We start from the raw sequence: 23,459 nt of genomic DNA, 5'->3' as shown, positions 1-23,459 counted from the left end.
GTACTGATAGAGGGGAGAAGTTTCATGTTTCAAAGCCAAAGACAAGTTTGTTGCACACAGACAAGTGGGGAAAGGGGAAGGAATATTAAATAACAAGACCTATCTTGTTCCAAAGTGTTACTGCTATACATATTGCTTAACTTTTTTCCCCTTAAAGCAACCCTGGGTCATGGTTGACATTGTTCCTAGTTTATGTATGAGTACTGTGGCTCAGAGTTGCAAATATCTTTTTAAAAGTTACTTAGCTAGTGACTGATAGGTGGGAGCTAAAGTCAAACTAGGGTCTGAATGGGTCCACAGCCTAAGCCATTTTCTTCCATGTATGCATCTTCAATGCAAATAAAATTAAGTGAATGGTTTAATATGTTGTCTTCTGAGCTGATGGGTCATCCGTAAACAGTGAATAAAATTGGTACTTCTTTATGTTTCTTTGCTATAAATGGACTTTTGAGATTAGTTATTGGATCTTTAACTTCTTTTGTATTTTATAGTAGTCTTTGCTCTTTTTCAAACTGAAGCTGGTTCCCTTCATTCGGATGAATTCAGATAGAGTATAAACATAATGGAATTTTTGCTTTTAACTCAGAGCACCTATAAAAGTCTACGAGTTGTCTGTAGCATGTAGAATAAGCCCTAGCCTCTTGTTAAGAATCCTCAATACCAGAAATCACAGTAGGAATGCATAAAACATTCACAGACCCATACATTTTGGAATGATTTTGCAAAGCATAATTTTCATTGCATGAGAGAGTTGTGGGTGAAGAATTAGGGAGTGGAGCCCACAACTTTAGTCTGCCAGAGGATCTTGGCAAGGTCTTAGGAGAGAGCAATTTTATTTCTGTTGTCCTGTCATAGTTTCCTGATCCATGACATTATAACTACTGATATTTAGTGCCTACTTCCTGTCTGGATGGACACTGAATCTATTTCTGGATGTCTGTGTTTAACTGGATAAATCATGACATAATACTGTATTAAATTTAAGATAATGCCTGTCAATGGAAGGAAAAAATTGTTTGGGCATGTGTAGCATGGGAGTTGACTGTTCTCAGAGAAATGTAAACATAGTAGATATGTAATAGATATGAATTAAATGAAGATCTTTTGGATGGATGAATGAATAAAAGTGGAGTGAAAATTTATCAACCCGATTGATGAGTAAGATAATTGATTAGAAATGATGAACCAAACTGATATTTTTAACTTTCAAAATTTGGGCCAATCTACAAGGTATTTACTGAGCTGAAAGGAAAGAAGGCAAGATTCCTAGTCAGTCAATGAGTTAAAACATTAATAGTGACAGTAATGCCTTGAGTATTTGCCGGAGTTGACTGAAGTTATTTCTCATGTAACATTCTAAAGAATACAGATATCTTTTATTCCTCATGTAAAGAAATGGCCTCTCTCTATTCAAATAAATTCAGTGGTAGCTTAAAGCTATAAAATAGGGATTGAGGCTGCAGTCTAGAATAAAACACTAAAAACAATACATTGGTAATAAAGATAATTTAGGATTCTTAGGTTTGTGGGCTGTGCACTATTTTGTATGAAGAAGTTTCAAAAGTGTGTGTAAATATAGATAAGCCATCTTCTGTAGAAGAGTGTATGTGTGTGTGTGTGAATCTTCTGTATAAAATAGCTTCAGTTGTCCTGTTTCAAATGTGGGTGACTCTAATGTTTCAAAAATGCTTAGCTCAGTACTGACACATAATAGACATTCAAAAAATAGTGGTTCTTCTTCATTGTTTACTTAAATCTAGTATCTGTATGTTATCTGTAACAAGCAGGTTGAGGTTAATAGGGACAATTGATAGACTGAACCAAAAGTTTAAAAATTAAAAGGTAATACATTAAAAGGTAGAAGTTGAAATGAAACATAATGAGAAATTTTTGTTGGCTGAAGAAAAAAATGTTATAATGACTAAAGATTGATCTATGATTGCCATGTCAGTAAGGTATCTTCTTTCCTTTGGAATAGCTTTACTTGCTATTAAGAACCTGAAGGTGTAGGGTCTTCAAATGGTGCCCATCTCCCACGCAATTAAAAATATCCACATGGACTAGTCTTTCAGTCTCTGTAGAATTTCAGATCAGTGGTTGATTCAGATAGACTCCTCCCCTCAAAAGAGGAGGTCCATATCTCCCCTACCCTACCCTCTGTGGACAAGGTGTCCCATATGGTATATTGCCATAAGCAGAAGTGAGCCTGCCCGTTTGTCTAGAATGCCCAGGGTGAGAGACGTTAGGCATGAGATACCCCTTTTAGTCAAGCGAGTTGACTGCAGAGCCAACATCAAGAGAGTTGCCTGGATAGTACCGCAAGGTGCTTTTCTTCCTGCATATATATTGTTGGCCTCCTTTCACCTCTCTTACTCCCCAAGAGACATCTCTTCTCTCACTTCTTTTGTACCAGAGGAAAGTGGTCTCTCTGCCAGGAGGGTCTGGGCCCAGACTTGCTCATGAAGACTGTCTGAGGAGACCCAGGTGATTTCCACATGTCCACTTTCCACCTGGGCACTCTGCATCATCAGGCTTGTTTAAAGGAAACTTTAATCACAGCTGGTTCCTAAATTAAGGTGTCACAAAGAATGACTCGATTAATATAGTTAAGCATAGTCCATCCATGGACTATTAATATTCAAATAGAACACAATAAAACATAGAAACGATTGTCAAATTAGACTAAAAAGATGGTCTTTATTTGGTTATTCAAAAAACACTCCAGATCTTTCATTACTTCGGAGTTACCACTGAAAACATTATACACACACTGACTCTCATTTGAGTAATAGTCCAAAGTTATGCAATTACACTATCCAGTATAGTATCCACTAACCACAGGTGGCTTTGAACACATAAAATATGGCTAGTCAGCAATGAGAGGGCTGTAATGTAAATTACATACTGGCTTTTGAATACTTAGTATAATAAAACTCATTAATTTTTATGATATATTGAAACAAACACTTTAAAATTATTGATCACATCATAATTTGGATTTATTAGGCGAAATAAAATTTTAAGTTAAAATTAATTTTATTTTTACTTTCTTTATGTGGCTATTATAAAATGTAAAATTTCCAATGGGCTTGTATTATATTTCTATTGGACAGCACTGCTATAGAGAAACATTAAGTTCTCTGTGTAAAAATAACACTATCTCTTTAGGAGATGCTTTCCTGATATTTATGCAAAAATGAGTAGAACTTTCACTTTCTTTTCTAGACTAAGTGTTGTATAGTTACTGGGCCTTCAAGCTGCCTGCCTGTGCCTCTCTTACAGGAAAGACCCATCTCAAGTTAGTCACCATTACCCATATTTAGATTTCTTTCTGGAAATTTTATTACCTTAGCCAGCCTCCTAGTTCATATTATATAACCTATTTGAAAGAATTTAATTAGCATTGCGTTATTAAACTAATGATTACCTAATCCTCACTTCTACTTGATTCATAGGAGTTATTAGCTTAACATTAAATAGCAAATATCTCACTGTTGAAACTTCAAATATGTTTTTCTTGATAACATTTTACTGTTTCATTTGCAATGTGCTTTAAATTGTAGCTTATGAAGCTGAGATGGCAGATTGGTCATTTTGAAAAATCATCCCTGAATGAAGGCTGTCATACAATTATGTAGAAAATCAAGACAGAGAGCTTCACTAATAAACTATCAGGTTACTAGAAGGAAGTTTCCTTATTCTCAGCAGTTTCCCAAACGTTATGTCCAAAAGGATGAAGTTTCCACCCAATTTGAGAGATGAGGCTTTCTAAATGCACTTTAGTTTTTGCCTTAAGTTTACTTGGTCACTGAGTGATATACCCAGACTTGAAAATATATCCCCTTGGCAACAGTTCTAGGGCCAGATGTGGAAATCCATTGCACATGTGGGTAATTTATCCATTCAGTTGTTCATTGAGGGATGCCTAAGGGCCTGAACCTGGGCATACAAAAGAAACATACTCCTTGTCCCAAAGGCTTCAAAGTTTATAAGATAGGTTATTATAGGAAAGTATGGTGAGATTTAATCTAGGCAAGACAATAAAGTGAGGCATTCCTGAGGAACTGGTGTTCAAGTGGGGGAACTGAAAAATAATCAGAAGTTAGCCAGAGGAAAAGGCTATGGAAAAGTTTGCCAGAAAGAGCAAACTGTGTGTATAAAGACCCTGAAGTCTTTGAGAGCATGATGCTTTTCAAGAATTAAAAAATGTGTACAGTTGCACTATGCAGTGTGAACTAAACTGTAGGTTAGAGAGGCAGGCAGGGATTACTTCTGATACAACTCTGTAAGTATGAATTTACGCTAGGATATTTAAAACTGGGGAGTGACATGATCAGATTTGTGTGTTTGATGGATTCTCTGGTTGCAGGTTAGTGAATGCTTTGGAGTAGCTGGGTCAAGACTGAAGGCGATGAGACAGTTGTAGGAAGATTTTGTTATAATTTAGACTACAAATTGCAAGTGTCTGTACAAGGACACTGGCAGTAGCAATGGAGAAGAACATGGAGATTCTGAAGATATTTAGAAGATAGTATTTGGTAATTATTGAATGAAAGAGATGAGTGAGAAGTTTCCAAAGATGTTACTGAAGTTTCTAACTTGGGCTGTGACATGGATGATGGTCCAATGTAGTGAAGAAGGGAAGAGCAGCAGGTTTTCTGGCAAAATGATGAGCGTCATTGGCTTGAGATTCCTGTGAAACATAGAAGTAAAAATCTAGTGATCAGTTCCATGATCAGTTCCATGTATGGGTGTGGTAGACAGTAGAGAGGTCTGTACTAGCAAATCAGAGGTGAGTAATTGACATAACCCCATTCACCTCCAAGGCTTTGATTACCATCTCTCTGGGGTAAATAGATGAAATGGCCAATGGCAAATTTCTAAGGATTCCTACAGTTTGAGAAGTGGTTAGAATAGTGCTGCTCAAGTCTGGCTGCAACTTAAATTCTCATGCAGAGCTTTAACAGTTCTGGTGGCCCATCTCAAACTGATAAAATCTCTGGGGTAAGTCTATAGGGCACCAGAGGTCCCCAGATGATTCCAGTATTCATCCATGCTTGAGAACCGCTGGAGAAGAAAGGAGGCTGAAAAAAAAAAAAAAGGCCAAGAGGGTGAAGCCAAAGAGGCAGCAAGAAAAATCAGGTCTATCTGACATTAATCTGATTAAAGGAAGAGAGTGTTTTGAGAAGAGGTGAGTAGTTGGCAGTAGTAAAAGTTGCCAAGACATCAACCAGGGTGGTAAATTATGAGTTCTTATTAGATTTAGAGAGAATTAGTTCATTTGTAACCTCGGTAAGACAAGCTTTAATGGTGAATCCACTGCAGAGGGTTGAGAAGTGAGAAACAATAGCAAGTGTCAATAACTTTTATCTGGGTTCTTCCTTCATTAATACATTTTATTAATTACTTATGTACTGGAAATACACAGTTGAATAAGACATGGTTGAAGCCCTTGAGTAACTCAGTTGAGATGATGGGAGAGACAGGTAAATGGACAATTAATTATGAGATAATAAGCATGACAGTAGACAGGTACACAGTGATGAGAAGAAATGAATGGGAGAAGGCTTCCTGGAGGAGTGAAATCTGAGTAGTGGACCCAGTTCTGACTGGTTTTGAAGAGCACATGTAAGGGCTCAATAAATGTGAAATAATTTTCATCTTTTTTATATCTGGGCAAAATCCCCTGGGATTTGCTGCACATTTCAGCCTCATTCCAAAGTGTCTAAGTCCACCTTGGGTTCCAAAGACTCATTTCAGGTAGTTCAGACAGTAACACCTGCTCCTGAAATAGGGAGCTTGGAAATGACTGTCTTTAAAAGCAGGGATTTTTAATTTTGAGATTAGCTGGAAACATCAAATTAGAATATGGAAGTGGACATACAGGTGATAGGTCTGGGCTCAGTGTGATTGTTCTCAGTTTACTTCTGAGAATTTTTAAAAATCATAGAAAATCTTTTTTATATAAACTACGTAAAACACTATACTTCACAAAAATGTTCAGAAAATAGTAAGATTGTAGACTTAGTTCTAAAAACCCCTTTTATGGGACTCCTTGTATGCAGTGGATTAGACATGTTCTTTTGACATTATGCCCTGTGTAGAAAATGCTGGTCAATGTGTACCATCTGTTTGTAAATCCCTTCGAGGTTTACCTCACCACAATACCAGTCTGTTTTCTTGCGGAAGTTTTCTAGAAGTCATTAGACTATCATCATTTTGTCTGCCAGTCATTGTCAATATCACATTTTATCCTTTAAACTCTGCCCAGAGAAACGTCCTTTGATATCTGTAACTCTTCATCTCATTCTGATTCTCCATTGGTCAGGATAATGTGATACATTCCTCACTGGTTTTTCTCTCATATATTTAAGCCTTCCTAACTTCCTGACCTCCTTTAATTCTTTCGTTGCTGTCTTTTTTTTTTTCAACCATCCTACCCTGTGAATTCCAAAACCAAGCATAGAACTTTAATACTGACCACCAAGCAGATTTACCTGGAGTATTTTCTGCTTACATTTTTGTATTTTCTTGTTTCAAAGACATACAAAGTGGCATCCACACATTAGTGATTGTTTTTCAAATGAATTTTTAAATCCAAGAGATTAATTGAAAACCATGGAGGTTCAGAATTTTCTTTCCTTATTTTCTAATGTTAGAGGTTAAAATATGCTCTTTTAATAGGTTGTTTCACAATAGTATAGGTTTATTCAAAATGTCCATATTTGAAAATAATGGAAAAGTACTAACAACTAATTGTCTGACAGCATCAGATGGTGGTTGATAGTGTGAGTTTTAATCCCTTCCTTCCCCACTTACAAGTGGCATGACCTTAGGCAAGTGCTTAGTCATCCCTTGTTTCAGCTTCCTCATCTATAAAACTGGGATGATAATACTATTGTCTACTTCATAGGAATGTTATGAAAAGTGAGTTAATACATGTCTTTGCATGTATTAAAACTGTGGTATGTAGTAAGCCTGCAGTAAGTATTAGTAATTAGAGAGTAACTTTCCCTCTTTAAATTATGCTTACAAAATGTATCAGCTGGGGCACATTTTTCAGCTTTAGTTATTAAAAAGACTTGTGTACATTTTCTGTGGGAATTTGAAGAAGTCTTGGCAGACACCCCAAACCTAAAATCAAACCCACGAATGACCCAGTTGTTAGAGTTCTGAGGCCTCATGATGACTCAGGATCAGCCCAGATTTCTAAAATTGCAACCATAAAACCTGGCACTACTCTCCGGGGACATTTACCTCTTGAACTCCTTCTAAATAGAATAGAATAAGATAAAAAAGAGAGCTGAAATAACTGGCTTTCTCAGGCCTACAATTATATAAACTGTTTCTCACATAAATTGAGCATGATTATTGGCTGTTGTCAGATGTTGTTTAGGCAATATGAAAATAGAACATTTAAACACATTTTTTAAAAAAACATACTTTGAGAATGGTTTCCAACTTTGATGTTTTGCTGTTTTGACTTTTTTTTTATTATACTTTTAAGTTTTAGGGTACATGTGCACAATGTGCAGGTTTGTTACATATGTATCCATGTGCCATGTTGTTGTGCTGCACCCATTAACTCATCATTTAGCATTAGGTATATCTCCTAATGCTGTCCCACCCCCTACCCCCACCTGACAACAGTCCCCAGAGTATGATGTTCCCCTTCCTGTGTCCAAGTGTTCTCGTTGTTCAATTCCCACCTATGAGTGAGAACATGTGGTGTTTGGTTTTTTGTCCTTGTGATAGTTTACTGAGAGTGATGGTTTCCAGTTTCATCCATGTCCCTACAAAGGACATGAACTCATCATTTTTTATGGCTGCATAGTATTCCATGGTGTATATGTGCCACATTTTCTTAATCCAGTCTATCATTGTTGGACATTTGGGTTGGTTCCAAGTCTTTGCTATTGTGAATAGTGCCGCAATAGACATACGTGTGCATGTGTCTTTATAGCAGCATGATTTATAGTACTTTGGGCATGTACTCAGTAATGGGATGGCTGGGTCAAATGGTATTTCTAGTTCTAGATCCCTGAGGAATCGCCACACTGACTTCCACAATGGTTGAACTAGTTTACAGTCCCACCAACAGTGTAAAAGTGTTCCTATTTCTCCACATCCTCTCCAGCACCTGTTGTTTCCTGACTTTTTAATGATGGCCATTCTAACTGGTGTGAGATGGTATCTCATTGTGGTTTTGATTTGCATTTCTCTGATGGCCAGTGATGATGAGCATTTTTTCATGTGTTTTTTGGCTACATAAATACCTTCTTTTGAGAAGTGTCTGTTCATGTCCTTTGCCCACTTTTGATGGGGTTTTTTTTTCTTGTAAATTTGAGTTCATTGTAGATTCTGGATATTAGTCCTTTGTCAGATGAGTAGGTTGCGAAAATTTTCTCCCATTTTGTAGGTTGCCTGTTCACTCTGATGGCAGTTTCTTTTGCTGTGCAGAAGCTCTTTAGTTTAATTAGATCCCATTTGTTAATTTTGGCTTTTGTTGCTATTGCTTTTGATGTTTTAGACATGAAGTCCTTGCCCATGCCTATGTCCTGAATGGTATAGCCTAGGTTTTCTTCTAGGGTTTTTATGGTTTTAGGTCTAACATTTAAGTCTTTAATCCATCTTGAATTAATTTCTGTATAAGGTGTAAGGAAGGGATCCAGTTTCAGCTTTCTACATATGGCTAGCCAGTTTTCCCAGCACCATTGATTAAATAGGGAATCCTTTCCCCATTTCTTGTTTTTGTCAGGTTTGTCAAAGATCAGATAGTTGTAGATATGTGGCATTATTTTTGAGGGCTCTGTTCTGTTCCGTTGATCTATGTCTCTGTCGTGGTACCAGTACCATGCTGTTTTGGTTACTGTAGCCTTGTAGTATAGTTTGAAGTCATGTAGCATGATGCCTCCAGCTTTGTTCTTTTGGCCTAGGATTGACTTGGCAATGGGAGCTCTTTTTTGGTTCCATATGAACTTTAAAGTAGTTTTTTCCAATTCTGTGAAGAAAGTCGTTGGTAGCTTGATGGGGATGGCATTGAATCTATAAATTACCTTGGGCAGTATGGCCATTTTCACGATATTGACTCTTCCAACCTATGAGCATAGAAGTTTCTTCCATTTGTTTGTATCCTCTTTTATTTCATTGAGCAGTGGTTTGTAGTTCTCCTTGAAGAGGTCCTTCACATCCCTTGTAAGTTGGATTCCTAGGTATTTTATTCTCTTTGCAGCAATTGTGAATGGGAGTTCACTCATGATTTGGCTCTCTGTTTGTCTGTGATTGGTGTACAAGCATGCTTGTGATTTTTGTACATTGATTTTGTATCCTGAGACTTTGCTGAAGTTGCTTATCAGCTTGAGATTTTGGGCTGAGACAATGGGGTTTTCTAGATATACAATCATGTCATCTGCAAACAGGGACAGTTTGACTTCCTCTTTTCCTAATTGAATACCCTTTATTTCCTTCTCCTGCCTGATTGCCCCGGCCAGAACTTCCAGCACTATGTTGAATAGGAATGGTGAGAGAGGGCATCCCTGTTTTGTGCCAGTTTTCAAAGAAAATGCTTCCAGTTTTTGCCCATTCAGTATGATATTGGCTGTGGGTTTGTCATAGATAGCTCTTATTATTTTGAGATATGTCCCATCACTACCTAATTTATTGAGAGTTTTTATCATGAAGGGTTGTTGAATTTTGTCAGAGGCCTTTTCTGCATCTATTGAGATAATCATGTGGTTTTTGTCTTTGGTTCTGTTTATATGCTGTATTACATTTATTGATTTGCATATGTTGAACCAGCCTTGCATCCCAGGGATGAAGCCCACTTGATTATGGTGGATAAGCTTTTTGATGTGCTGCTGGATTCAGTTTGCCAGTATTTTATTGAGGATTTTTGCATCAATGTTCATCAAGGATATTGGTCTGAAATTCTCTTTTTTGGTTGTGTCTCTGCAAGGCTTTGGTATCAGGACGATGCTGGCTTCATAAAATGTGTTAGGGAGGATTCCCTCTTTTTCTATGGATTGGAATAGTTTCAGAAGGAATGGTACCAGTTCCTCCTTGTACCTCTGATAGAATTCAGCTGTGAATCCATCAGGTCCTGCACTCTTTTTGGTTGGTAAGCTATTGATTATTGCCACAATTTCAGAGCCTGTTATTGGTCTATTCAGAGATTCAACTTCTTCCTGGTTTAGTCTTGGGAGGGTGTATTTGTCAAGGAATTTATCCATTTCTTCTAGATTGTCTAGTTTATTTGCATAGAGGTGTTTGTAGTATTCTCTGATGATAGATTGTATTTCTGTGGGATTGGTGGTGATATCCCTGTTATCATTTTTTATTGCATCTATTTGATTCTACTCTCTTTTCTTCTTTATTAGTCTTGCTAGTGGTCTATCAATTTTGTTGATCTTTTCAAAAAACCAGCTCCTGGATTCATTAATTTTTTGAAGGGTTTTTTGTGTGTCTATTTCCTTCAGTTCTGCTCTTATTTTAGTTATTTCTTGCCTTCTGCTAGCTTTTGAATGTGTTTGCTCTTGCTTTTCTAGTTCTTTTAATTGTGATGTTAGGGTGTCAATTTTGGATCTTTCCTGTTTTCTCTTGTGGGCATTTAGTGCTATAAATTTCCCTCTACACACTGCTTTGAATGTGTCCCAGAGATTCTGGTATGTTGTGTCTTTGTTCTCGTTGGTTTCAAAGAACATCTTTATTTCTGCCTTCATTTCGTTATGTACCCAGTAGTCACTCAGGAGCAGGTTGTTCAGTTTCCATGTAGTTGAGTGATTTTGAGTGAGTTTCTTAATCCTGAGTTCTAGTTTGATTGCACTGTGGTCTGAGAGACAGTTTGTTATAATTTCTGTTCTTTTACATTTGCTGAGTAGAGCTTTACTTCCAACTATGTGGTCAATTTTGGAATAGGTGTGGTGTGGTGCTAAAAAAAAAAAAAATGTATATTCTGTTGATTTGGAGTGGAGAGTTCTGGAGATATCTCTTAGGTCTGCTTGGTGCAGAGCTCAGTTCAATTCCTGGGTATCCTTGTTAACTTTCTGTCTCGTTGATCTGTCTAATGTTGACAGTGGGGTGTTAAAATCTCCCATTATTATTGTGTCGGAGTCTAAGTCTCTTTGTAGGTCACTCAGGACTTGCTTTATGAATCTGGGTGCTCCTGTGTTGGGTGCATATATATTTAGGATAGTTAGCTCTTCTTGTTGAATTGATCCCTTTACCATTATGTAATGGCCTTCTTTGTCTCTTTTGATCTTTGTTGGTTTAAAGTCTATTTTATCAGAGACTAGGATTGCAACCCCTGCCTTTTTTTGTTTTCCATTTGCTTGGTAGATCTTCCTCCATCCCTTTGAGCCTATGTGTGTGTGTACACATGAGATGGGTTTCCTGAATACAGCACACTGATGGGTCTTGACTCCTTATCCAATTTGCCAGTCTGTGTCTTTTAATTGGAGCATTTAGCCCATTTACATTTAAAGTTAATATTGTTATATGTGAATTTGTTCCTGTCATTATGATGTTAGCTGGTTATTTTGCTCGTTAGTTGATGCGGTTTCTTCGTAGCCTCAATGGTCTTTACAGTTTGGCATGTTTTTGCAGTGGCTGATACCGGTTGTTCCTTTCCATGTTTAGTGCTTCCTTTAGGAGCTCTTTTAGGGCAGGCCTGGCGGTGACAAAATCTCTCAGCATTTGCTTGTCTGTAAAGTATTTTATTTCTCCTTCACTTATGAAGCTTAGTTTGGCTGGATATGAAATTCTGGGTTGAAAATTCTTTTCTTTTAGAATGTAGAATATTGGCCCCCACTCTCTTCTGGCTTGTAGAGTTTCTGCTGAGAGATCAGCTGTTAGTCTGATGGGCTTCCCTTTGTGAGTAACCCGACCTTTCTCTCTGGCTGCCCTTAACATTTTTTCCTTCATTTCAACTTTGGTGAACTGACAATTATGTGTCTTGGAGTTGCTCTTCTCGAGGAGTATCTTTGTAGCGTTCTCTGTATTTCCTGAATCTGAATGTTGGCCTGCCTTGCTAGATTGGGGAAGATTTCCTGGATAATATCTTGCAGAGTGTTTTCCAACTTGGTTCCATTCTCTCCGTCACTTTCAGGTACACCAGTCAGAGGTAGGTTTGGTCTTTTCACATAGTCTCATATTTCTTGGAGGCTTTGTTCGTTTTTTTTTTTTTTCTTTTTTCTCTAAACTTCGCTTCTCTCTTCATTTCATTCATTTCATCTTCCATCACTGATACCCTTTCTTCCAGTTGATCGCATCGGCTACTGAGGCTTCTGCAGTCTTCACGTAGGTCTCGAAACTTGGCTTTCAGCTCCATCAGCTCCTTTAAGCACTTCTCTGCATTGGGTATTTTAGTAAACATTCATCTATTTTTTTTTCAAAGTTTTTAACTTCTTTGCCATTGGTTTGAATTTCCTCCTGTAGCTCGGAGTAGTTTGATCATCTGAAGCCTTCTTCTCTCAACTCGTCAAAGTCATTCTCCGTCCAGCTTTGTTCCGTTGCTGATGAGGAACTGCGTTCCTTTGGAGGAGGAGAGACGCTCTGCTTTTTAGAGTTTCCAGTTTTTCTGCTCTGTTTTTTCCCCATCTTTGTGGTTTTTTCTACTTTTGGTCTTTGATGATGGTGATGTACAGATGGGTTTTTGGTGTGGGTGTCCTTTCTGTTTGTTAGTTTTTCTTCTAACAGACGGGACCTTCAGCTGCAGGTCTGTTGGAGTTTGCTAGAGGTCCACTCCAGACCCTGTTTGGCTGGGTGTCAGCAGCGGTGGCTCAGATGGAGATGCAGAAAACACCCGTCTTCTGTGTCGCTCACGCTGGGAGCTGTAGACCAGAGCTGTTCCTATTCGGCCATCTTGGCTCGGAAACTTCGCTCTTTTGACTCTTATTTGCGACTAGACTAGCTGGAGGAAAAGAGTTCTAGAAGTTTAGTACTTTATGTCTTGTGTCACCTCTAAATCCCAAGGATATTTTACTTTTAATTACCCAAAATTATTTTTATTGTAGTATTCATAAACATTATCTTTTAGAAACATTGCCACCAGGTTTAACTAGATGTATGAAAAAAGTACATAGTTTAATACAGTCAATTACTACATGGATTAGTATTAATGGATTTAGTATTAGGACTTAAAAGGAAAAACTAAAGGGGCCATTTTAATTAAAAAGCTAAAGACTGCTAATCAATTCTTGCAGCATTGTGAGTGCCCTCTGCTGGCTCAATTCAAAGCACCATAATGTACATACCCCGAGGAGCAGAGGCATTGATTATTTATTGACCACCTACTAGGTGCCAGGCATTCTTGCATACACAGCATAAGTTTTCTGTCATCCTCATAGCCCTGCAATGGTAAATTTTGTCATGTTGTCATATTTGAATGGATTTTCTCACTTTTAATATATTTTTCCTAATCTGAAGTTATGTGAGCAAAGGGATTATATACTTTAATTATTGCTTTTATAAAAAATATCTTGAATGAATGACTATAAAACATGGAATTGGAACAAGGGTCATTCATGTTTCAGGATTAAGGAAAACTTTAGAGTGGAACCGTTTGAAATGTATAGGATTTGTCTCACAATGGAATAGAGCTTCAGCTTAAAAAAAAAGATGGTGGAAGGTAAGGGCTTTTACTGCTTTTCTGAAACTTCACATCACATCATGAGTTTTGAAAGATCAGGTAAGTAGGTATGTTGTCTTAGTAGCCAGAAAGCCAGACTGAGAGCCCCAGTCAAATGTCTGAATTGGTGGGGAAGTCACAGTATGATGACACAGGTAGATAAAGCAGACATTTACTTGCATTAGAAAGTCCCAAGCTTTCCTAGCCACAAAGTATTTCACTTGCACTGTCAAAAGTTATATAGAAAGAAGACCTTAGAGTCTGAACTTTTCCCTGGTCCTTCTTTCTTTAGTGGAAATGCCAAAATACTGAGAACCATTCTAAATGGAGGAAAAGAGCAGGGCAAGATAGGGAACAAGTAAGTGACCTTTTTCTTGAACAAGTGAAAGTTGATTGTACAGTCTGTGGGCATATTTGCTATATTTTATATATTTTCAGCTAAAAGCTTCAGAAAGTGGAATAGATTTCAGTTAATTCATGTGTCTGAAATATTTATTTCTAGAGTTCTGTGCTATAGAGTGAAATAACTTAGAGATCAAAGATGTTATTTTTTATTCTAATCTTTCCACTTATGGATTTGGGCAAGTTATTTGATTCCTTTAAGACTCAATTTTCTCTTCTGTAGGATAGAATTAATAATACAGCCATCCTCTGCTACTACTGTGGGTGTAAAATGAGTTAATGTGTAGATTACAGTTCCCCAATAATGATATGCCACATATATTTTATGAGCCAGGTTATATGCTGCGTTGCATGTGCAGCTTAATATGCTTACATTAATCTTTAATATGATGATGCCAACAGCAACTAACATTTTCATGTTTTCTCTGCCAGGCTGTCATCCACTCACGTCACACATATCTCATTTACTCCACAGTCCTCGCAGAAACCCTCTGAGATAGGCATCTTCTGTGGACCCCAGCTGATTCTGTCTTAAGTCATCCCACTCACAAATCATCCTTTGTAAAGATCTTCAAACTCAGAGACTGTTTGCTTTCAGCCCATCTGTTACTGTCTTAAAATTGAAGAAAATAATATTTTGGAAGAGAAGTAGGGAAGAATCATAGTAAAGAGAAAAGACCTTTCCAAAGCTTAGATCCCAGAAAGTTTGGTGATAATTATGCAGTAGTACATTCTAGTAAAGGATTTTTTTTGTGGTGATATAATGTATTTCAAAATTCCCTCCCTCATACATACTGAGTTCCTGCCTACTGCATGTAAGGCACTATCTTGAGCTATGGGAATGCTGCTGTCAACAAAAGTCAATCTGCCCTCATGGAGGTGACATACAAGGTCAAATACCTAATCTCCCATAGTCCCTGTCACACTTGGAGCAATGACACTAAAACTGGTGATATGAATAACAATGAAAGGGGGAGGAGTAAAGAATGTACTTAACTAGCTTTGTACTATTTCTTTGATCAAAATTCCTGTTTATTTGCATTTATATACACATTTATATATGCTGATACACATCAGTAGGAAGAAAGAAACTGAAGTACTAAGCATGCATTTTTACATTTTCTTTCCCAAATTAAAAAAAAGTAGGAAAGAGAAAGATAGGCTTAAAAGGAGATGGCTTTTAATGTGGCTTTGTTTTTTAAATATCTAGTGGAAAAATGCATTTAACTGTGCAAAGAATTATTCTAGTTGTTTAAAAGCAGGGAAAATTATCACATGTTAATTTCTGCTGACCTCTTTTATGTTAAACCATGTAAAGTACTTTTTCAATTATGGAGCTGATTTGATTTACTAAGAGTTTAGATGAGTAACGTATGAACTGAATTGAAAACCAGATTATAAATCACCTCAGCATGGCATATGGATAAAATATAAAGATAATCTGAGGTTGTTTATGGTGTTCTGTCAGAGAAATTCATGAGAATTAGCTCTCATGGCCGTTATAATAATCGTCATTTTTGACCAAATTAGAAATATTGTATTTCTACCCAAAGACAATTTGCTTAACATTTGATATTTCAATAGGTAACTAAACACAAGGGGGAACAAAGGATGTTACTTTTATTTTTAAAACAGTAGGTTTCTAAATAATATAATACAGGAAAGGCATAACCATCTGTTAATACATCAAGCTTGTCCATGTGGTCCAGGATGGCTTTGAATGTGGCCCAACACAAATCCACAAACTTAAAATGGCGATCATTAACAAGTCAGGAAACAACAGGTGCCGGAGAGGATGTGGAGAAATAGGAACACTTTTATACTGTTGGTGGGACTGTAAACTAGTTCAACCATCGTGGAAGACAGTGTGGCGATTCCTCAAGGATCTAGAACTAGAAATACCATTTGACCCAGCAATCCCATTCCTGGGTACATACCCAAAGGATTATAAATCATGCTGCTATAAAGACACATGCACACGTATGTTTATTGCAGCACTATTCACAATAGCAAAGACTTGGAACCAACCAAATGTCCATCAGTGATATACTGGATTAAGAAAATGTGGCACATATACACCGTGGAATACTATGCAGCCATAAAAAAGGATGAGTTCATGTCCTTTGTAGGGACATGGATGAAGCTGGAAACCATCATTCTGAGCAAACTATCACAAGGACAAAAAACCAAACACCACATGTTCTCACTCACAGGTGGGAACTGAACAATGAGAACACTTGGACACAGGAAGGGGAACATCATCCACCGGGGCCTGTCGTGGGGTGGGGCTATGGGGGAGGGGATAGCATTAGGAGATATACCTAATGTAAATGACGACTTAATGGGTACAGCACACCAACATGGCACATGTAACAAACCTGCATGTTGTGCACATGTACCCTGGAACTTACAGTATAATAATAAAAAAGATAAAAGATAAGTGTTGGCAAGGATGTGGAAAAATGGGGAACCCCTGCCCCCTGTTGATGGCAAAGTAAGTACAACTGTAATGGAAAATAGTATGGAGATTCCTCAAAAATTTAAAAATAGAACTATTATATGATTCAGCAATCTCACTGAAGGTCTATATCCAAAGAAAATAAAATCAATATGTCAAAGAGAAAAAAAAAATACGAGATTTTCTTGCAATTTTTTTTTTAGCTCATCAGTTATCGTTAGTGTTAGTGTACTTTATGTATGGCCCAAAACAATTCTTCCAGTATGGCCCAGGGAAGCCAAAATATTGGACACCCCTGAGCTACATTGTAGAGCTATTGTTCACAAGCCCAACCGTATGCTACAACTACCTGGGGGGGCTTCAAAAAAATTCTTATGTCCGGTTCTTAACCCAGACATGTCAAGTCTGAGCCTCTAAGAGTGGGGCCCAGGTGGAGGTACCGGTTTCAAACTCCCTTCAGTTGATTCTAATGTCCAGTCAAGGCTGAGTACTGAGTGGAAAAGGAGTGGACTCAGGATCACACAGGTTAAGGGAGAAAAGCTTTGGAGAAGGCCATGATCACAAGCTGATCATGTAGAGATCTTACCTCTTCTAAGATTCCACAGGCACAACAAAAGAAAAGAGAAGCTGGGCATGGTGGTAGGCACCTATATCCCCAGCTACATAGGAGGCTGAAGTGGGAGGATTACAAGAGCCCAGGAGTTTGAGGCTGCAATGAGCTATGATCATGCCACTGCACTGTAGCCTAGAAGACAGAGTGAGATCCTATCTCTCTAAAAATGAAAAAGATAAAAAGTCCCAGAAATTAAGAAAAAACCCAGAACACTAGGGGGAATTACAGGATGTTCTCTGAACAGATTCTAGCCTGTAATCATCAGTACTTGAAAGTTACCTCAATATTATCATTGCTGTTGGGGGCTGCCTCTATGGTAAAAGCAGTGTTAAGAAGTGAAAAGGGGAAATATATCTAAATGTAGTATATGTATTTGCTCACTTATTAAGATTGGTTTTTCTTCTGTGGAAGAATGATTGTTTCATGACTATTTTCATGAACTTTCTTTCTGGCTGTGCATTCATTCTTTTTACACACGTTTTGAATTAAAATATATAAAATAAATAGAAGATGCTTAGTCAAACCATAATGGAAGCTTCAAATTGTTTTTTGTTTACTGACCTTTCCATTTCAGCACCCATTTCTGGGCTGTTTGTCGGGGGTGAGATTATGACAAAGATATAGTCCTGGGCAAGATGAATGAGGTCACTATTTACTAAGCCTTGGAAGTAGGCCAGAAACATTGTAAATAAATAAATGTAGTTAACCCTAACAAAAATGAAAATACTTCTTCCTACAAGATATTAATCAATTTCACTACAATTTCCTCTGAGTGATCGCATCCTGTGTGTTTAAGAACCCTTGAGTGCTGATGTTGAGAGTCATCTGTCAGTATCTAAGAGTGGATTAACTAACAACTGTATAGGAGATATTTGAAAATTAATCAGAAATTTTATCTATATATTAGAAGGCAACTATTTTTTGGAACCACATTGTAACAGATATGAGATTACATCTAGTGGCATTTTGACCCCCACCCCACCAATTTCCCACTTACACACCTGCCATATGTTTTTCTATTTGAAATATCTTCTGCTCACGGGTGAATGAACCACATCACTGGCTTCCTGGGAAAACTCTTCCTACATTTATTCTTAGGTAAATATCTCTTTCTTGTGGCTTCTGGAGGGCTAATTGTTCTCCTGTTTCTAAGAATCATTCTTTTTAACCTAGAATAAGAAGAAGGGAAGGGCATGAGCCACACTGGAAATAAAGTCCCAGGACTTCGGTGAGACTACATGGGACACATCTTAAAATAGCCTAATGATTTAGTGGCCCTTTTCCCAGAGAGGCTGAGAGGCACTCATGTGGAGAGAAAGAAGTTTCAGGGAAGTGATGTTAGCAAGTGGGAAAGTGAGTAGTTTGTGGTGTGTGTAAACCTCAGTGTGAGCCTGGGCAGTGATGACATTGTGATGTTACCTGATGGAGCTAAAACTAAAACGAGGAGGCAATGCAGAATATTAAATAGATAACAGTTCATAATGCAAGACTTTGTCTAGTCTTCACTTAGAAATTTACAAAACAGTTCAGCTAAGAAACCGATAACAATATACTATTTTTGCACATAATTTTTCGGCCATTTTCATTAAGCTATTTACATGGTACTTTGTGGTTCTAAACTGTTGTCTTTTTAATCTTCTGGGTGGCTCTCTCTAAAATAATAGATTTGTTTCTAAATATTGGATGTAATCGTAATGAAAGTGTCTGTTATACATGCCATGTTATTTGTGACCCCCATCCTCTCCTGTCTTTGATTTTCCTCTTGCTCAATTGTCTTAACTGAGTGTTGACTATAACTTCATAAAAATTTTAGTATTTTCAGAGGGAACTTATTAACATGGCTATTGTAGTAAATAACAGGAACTTCATGTAGACTGAATCTACCATTTGTTATCTATTTTTGACAGTAAACAATTGATTTTAGTGAAAACTGAAAATGTTATTATAATGAAAATTAAAATGCCTTTTTTGTCATTCTCTTTTACTTTAAATTTTGTTGGTTTGGCATCAAACCTTACCTATCGCCCACACAATTTTTTTTTCTCCTACCATTTTCTCTCTGTTTTCCCCTTCTCTTTTCGTGTCATTTCTCTCTTCATCCCTTCCTTTCTCAATTTAACACGGAGACCTTATGTGTCCACCTGGACCGTTCTTTACCAAGGTTTGGGCCACAGCAAGACTCCTTTCTAATTCTAATAACACCATTGCCAATCAACCCCAGCATTCTTTGTCCAGACGTAGTCTTAGTCCTCCTCCCTTCAGTCTAGTTCTCCAGGAAGCCATTACCAGTTAGTGGGAGTTGTCATTTATTCTATGTGTATGCTGTCCAGAAAAACATTCTCTGCATTTCACAGTAACAGTGTTCCTGACCGTGAGAACCACTTAGGGCAGGGGTCCCCAATCCCTGGGCTGTGGATGGGTACTGGCCCGTGGCCTGGTAGGAACTGGGCCGCACAGCAGGAGGTGAGCGGTGGACCAGTGAGCATTTCCGCCTGAGCTTTGCCTCTGTCAGATCAGTGGTGGCATTAGATGCTCGTAGGAGTGCAAACCCTATTGCGAACTGCACAGCCGTGGGATCTAGGTTGTGCTTTCCTTAGGAGAATCTAATGCCAGATGATCTGAGGTGGAACAGTTTCACTCCAACCCTCACCACTGCCCATGGAAAAATTGTCTTCACGAAACCAGTCCTTGGTGCCAAAAAGATTGGGAACCACTAATCTAGGGTAATCAGGGCCTCACCTGGACCTGCTGGAGCAGAATCTCCAGAGGAAGGGCTCAAACATTTTCTTCACTTCAGTTGTGATTAAAGGTTGTTTTTCCTGAATGACATTTTAGAAAACAAAAGTATAAACAAACATCTTCCCACACTCCTTAAACAAAATCTCTCCTACCCAGGAGACTTAGTGCAAATAATTTCACTTCTCAAATATTAGCCTTACCAGGCGTGGTGGCTTATGCTGGTAATCCCAGCACTTTGGGAGGTCAAAGCAAGAGGATCACTTGAGGCAAGAGTTCAAGACCAGTATGGGTAACATAGTGAGATCCCCATTGGTACCACAAAAATAAAAATAAAAATGTTAGTCTGTATCTCTGTAAGTGTTCTGAGTTTGCCCAGGAAACTACATTTAGGGGTCATCATTATAGGAGGAGACAAAGTGCCAATGATATAGAGAATGATCACCATAAATTGATGAAAACTTGGTACCTAGTGACCAGTGTTCAAAATTAACAAACCCAAGTTCCACATCCTTATCCAATCAAATTGATGCTAATGTATTTGCCAAGAATTAAGAACAGATGCAATAGAATTGTCATATGCCAACTGAAGAGGGTGAAAATAAAGACAGCAAAAAGAATCTTAGGATACTGCATCTTACTCTCCCCTAAAGTAACTTATTTGAAATTACTTAACATAGGATTTTAATAGGAACCCAGCTATAACACAAATAATTTTTTCTAACAAAAGAAAAAAAAGATAACTGAAGACCACTTCTTATATAGAATGGAAGTACTATCTAGTACATGAGTATTTTATTTATGTTTGGCTATTCATGCATTTGCCAAAGTATGTATTAAAGTTTTTTATTTACTACTGAGATAATCTGGTTTCCAAATCACTTTTATCTCTGTTGAAAACATGAGTCATATTCCAATAAATGTAAACATAGGGCAGTTTCTTGTAAACGCAAGGCATTGTTGGTATGCTAATTGTATGTTCCACTTTCTGCACGCTTAATACACTTTCTGCAGAAACACTTTCTGCACCTTCCAGCTCCAATAAATTGTACCTTAATTGCTGAGGATGTATTGTAGTCTTTCTATTCTTAATATCTCAGTAGAAGAACATTTTTAAAAGTGCTCTGATAATATTGCTTACGTTGTTAGATAAATGGCTAATTCTTTTCCAAACGTTAGACATAGCAGTTGTAGTTGCACAACCTGGTATTAGCATTAAGTGGTTTTCCCCACTCCTAGTCCTGTTAGCTATCTCTTAGGTGAATGAGTCTGTCTCTTCATGGTGCTACCAGTAAGAGGTCATTTCTACAACAAAAGTCACCTTGTATTAGAGAATAATTATGTTGGCACAGAGTAATTCACATTTATCCTCACATTGTGCACTGAATATAAGATAGAGTAGTTAACAGAAAAGTACTGGGGATGAGTGCACAGTTTTCTCTTCTTTTGTAGAATGTTTTCAATACAACTGATAAAATTATTTTCACATGCTATAGGTAGCCCTAATGGAGAACCTTGTGGAAAGACTTGTTTGGAAGAGAGAGACAATCAGTGGTTGGGGGTCACACTTTCCAGACAGCCAGGAGAAAATGGGTCCATCGTGGTAGGTATTGGAACTGGTCCACTGATCCATCGTGAAATCAGCTATCCTGGGTGCAGCTTTCACATCATTTGGTCTACTTTTATTTTATTCAGACTTGTGGGCATAGATGGAAAAATATATTTTACATAAAGAATGAAAATAAGCTCCCCACTGGTGGCTGCTATGGAATGCCCCCTGATTTACGAACAGAACTGAGTAAAAGAATAGCTCCGTGTTATCAAGGTAAGGCACGATTTTGATATGAATTAGATAAAGATAAGTAAGTGAATACCTTTTAGTGTTTTAAATTTACGTTAAAGTTTAGATGTTCAGAGGAGAGGGAGATCTTCTAAGTAATTATGTTCTTTTTAACTACTCAATTTCTTTCTTTACCCAATTGCAATAGCATTATTTTTCATAAATGTACTTGGTGCTATAAAAATTCTACAATTTGAATAACTCTGAAATCTAGCTGGTTAACTACCCACTTTTGCATTAAATTTACTTTCAATTTGGTATAAGTGAGACTAGTACCCAGCAAATATAGGACATTTAAATTGTGAAATTATATTGGAAGTCTGATTAAAAAGAAAGACTTTAGGTTTCCTGTTTTACCTTTAGCTTCCAGGAGTAATCGGGAAGAATAATCAGTGTAAGCAAATCTTTCATTCGCACTCACTATCTCTTTTTCTAATTTACATGTTTTCGTTCAAGCAGCAAGAGATTGGTGTCTTGAGTTGGAAACATTTTTCTCATGGTAACTCTATGCTATAGGTAGCATCAGCAAGTACAGAGCTAGGACATAACAGAAGTGAGCAGAATTGGGGTGAATGTCAACAAAGCATTTCAGAGGGTATGTGCAGCAAAACTAAAATCCAACAATGTGTCTTTAGGAAGCTAAGAAACATATGAACGCAAATTTCTAATTTTCTAACCACCCTCACTCTCAAAAAAAATCCCTCGGCACCCAAAGAAAAATTTTATTGGTTGGCAATACTTTGGCCAAGTATTTGAGTTCAATTATTGATGCTAATAAGACTTGGGTCTTTCTTCCCTGGAATGTGACATCACAGAGCAGCTTATATTACATATATTCCTATTTTGCCTTTAGATAAAAAAGTGAATATTGATTCTCAGTTGCAATAAAACTCAGTCTTGGTTTCTGTATGTTTGCTATCTTCTCTTCCTAATAGTTTTCGGTTTATCTTTAAAATATTTTCATAGTAGAGTTTTTAGTTTTTCTCAGATATACCTAGCCACATACTACAAAAATCTCAAGATGCCATAAACCTAATATGTCTATAATTGTAAACTACAGGATCAGGTAAGATATATATATTTTTTAAAGGGATGAAAACTCCTGACTGGAAATGGTCATTATAAATGACTTACCAATTTATTTAAATTTTCTGCTTAGCAAAGCCAAAAGGAAGCTGTGGTTCCAATTCTTATTTTCATAGAAGTTTTCTTTTATCATTTTTTGGAAGAAGTAAAGCTTTTCCCCCTTAGTAAGTTCCAAAAGCATTCATTCATGGGGTTTTGTAATAATAGACCTTTATGTCCATGCAGATCTTGATTCAGTCTATATTTCCAGTTGGGCAAAATCTAAGAAAGGATACTCTCTTCATTAAATGGTGTTAGCAATAGCAAAGACATGGAATCAACCTAAATGCACATCAATGTTGGATTGGATAAAGAAAATGTGATACATACACACTGTAGAATACTACACAGCCATAAAAAATAACAAGATAATGTCCTTTGCAGCAACTTAGATGGTGCTGGAGGCCAATAACCTAAGCGAACTAACACAGGAACAGAAAACCAAATACCACATGTTCTCACTTATAAGTGGGAGCTAAACATTGGTACATATAGACACAAGGGACACAAAGTAGGCACAAACACTGGAGCCTACCTGGTGGTAGAGGGTGGGAGGAGAGAGAGGATCGAAAAACTACGTATCGGGTACTACGCTTATTACCTGCATGGGGAAATAATCTGTACATCAAACCCCCACAACACACAATTTGTCTATGCAACA

The 23,459-nt window shown here is 37.4% G+C and overlaps 1 protein-coding gene across 1 annotated transcript in view; it reads left to right on the top strand.

Moving 5' to 3' along the window:
• Positions 1 to 23,459, top strand: part of ITGA4 (integrin subunit alpha 4) — an 85,782-nt gene that overhangs the window by 1,773 nt on the left and 60,550 nt on the right. The window contains exons 3-4 of the mRNA XM_032755238.2: positions 21,330 to 21,436; positions 21,529 to 21,658. Coding sequence (XP_032611129.1) covers positions 21,330 to 21,436; positions 21,529 to 21,658 — 237 coding nt within the window. The remainder of the gene's footprint in view (positions 1 to 21,329; positions 21,437 to 21,528; positions 21,659 to 23,459) is intronic.

The sequence above is a fragment of the Hylobates moloch genome, unplaced genomic scaffold (genome assembly GCF_009828535.3).
Source record: "Hylobates moloch isolate HMO894 unplaced genomic scaffold, HMol_V3 SCAFFOLD_1, whole genome shotgun sequence".
In the NCBI taxonomy this organism is placed as follows: Eukaryota; Metazoa; Chordata; class Mammalia; order Primates; family Hylobatidae; genus Hylobates; species Hylobates moloch.
This window is presented reverse-complemented; position numbering and strand designations above follow the sequence as displayed.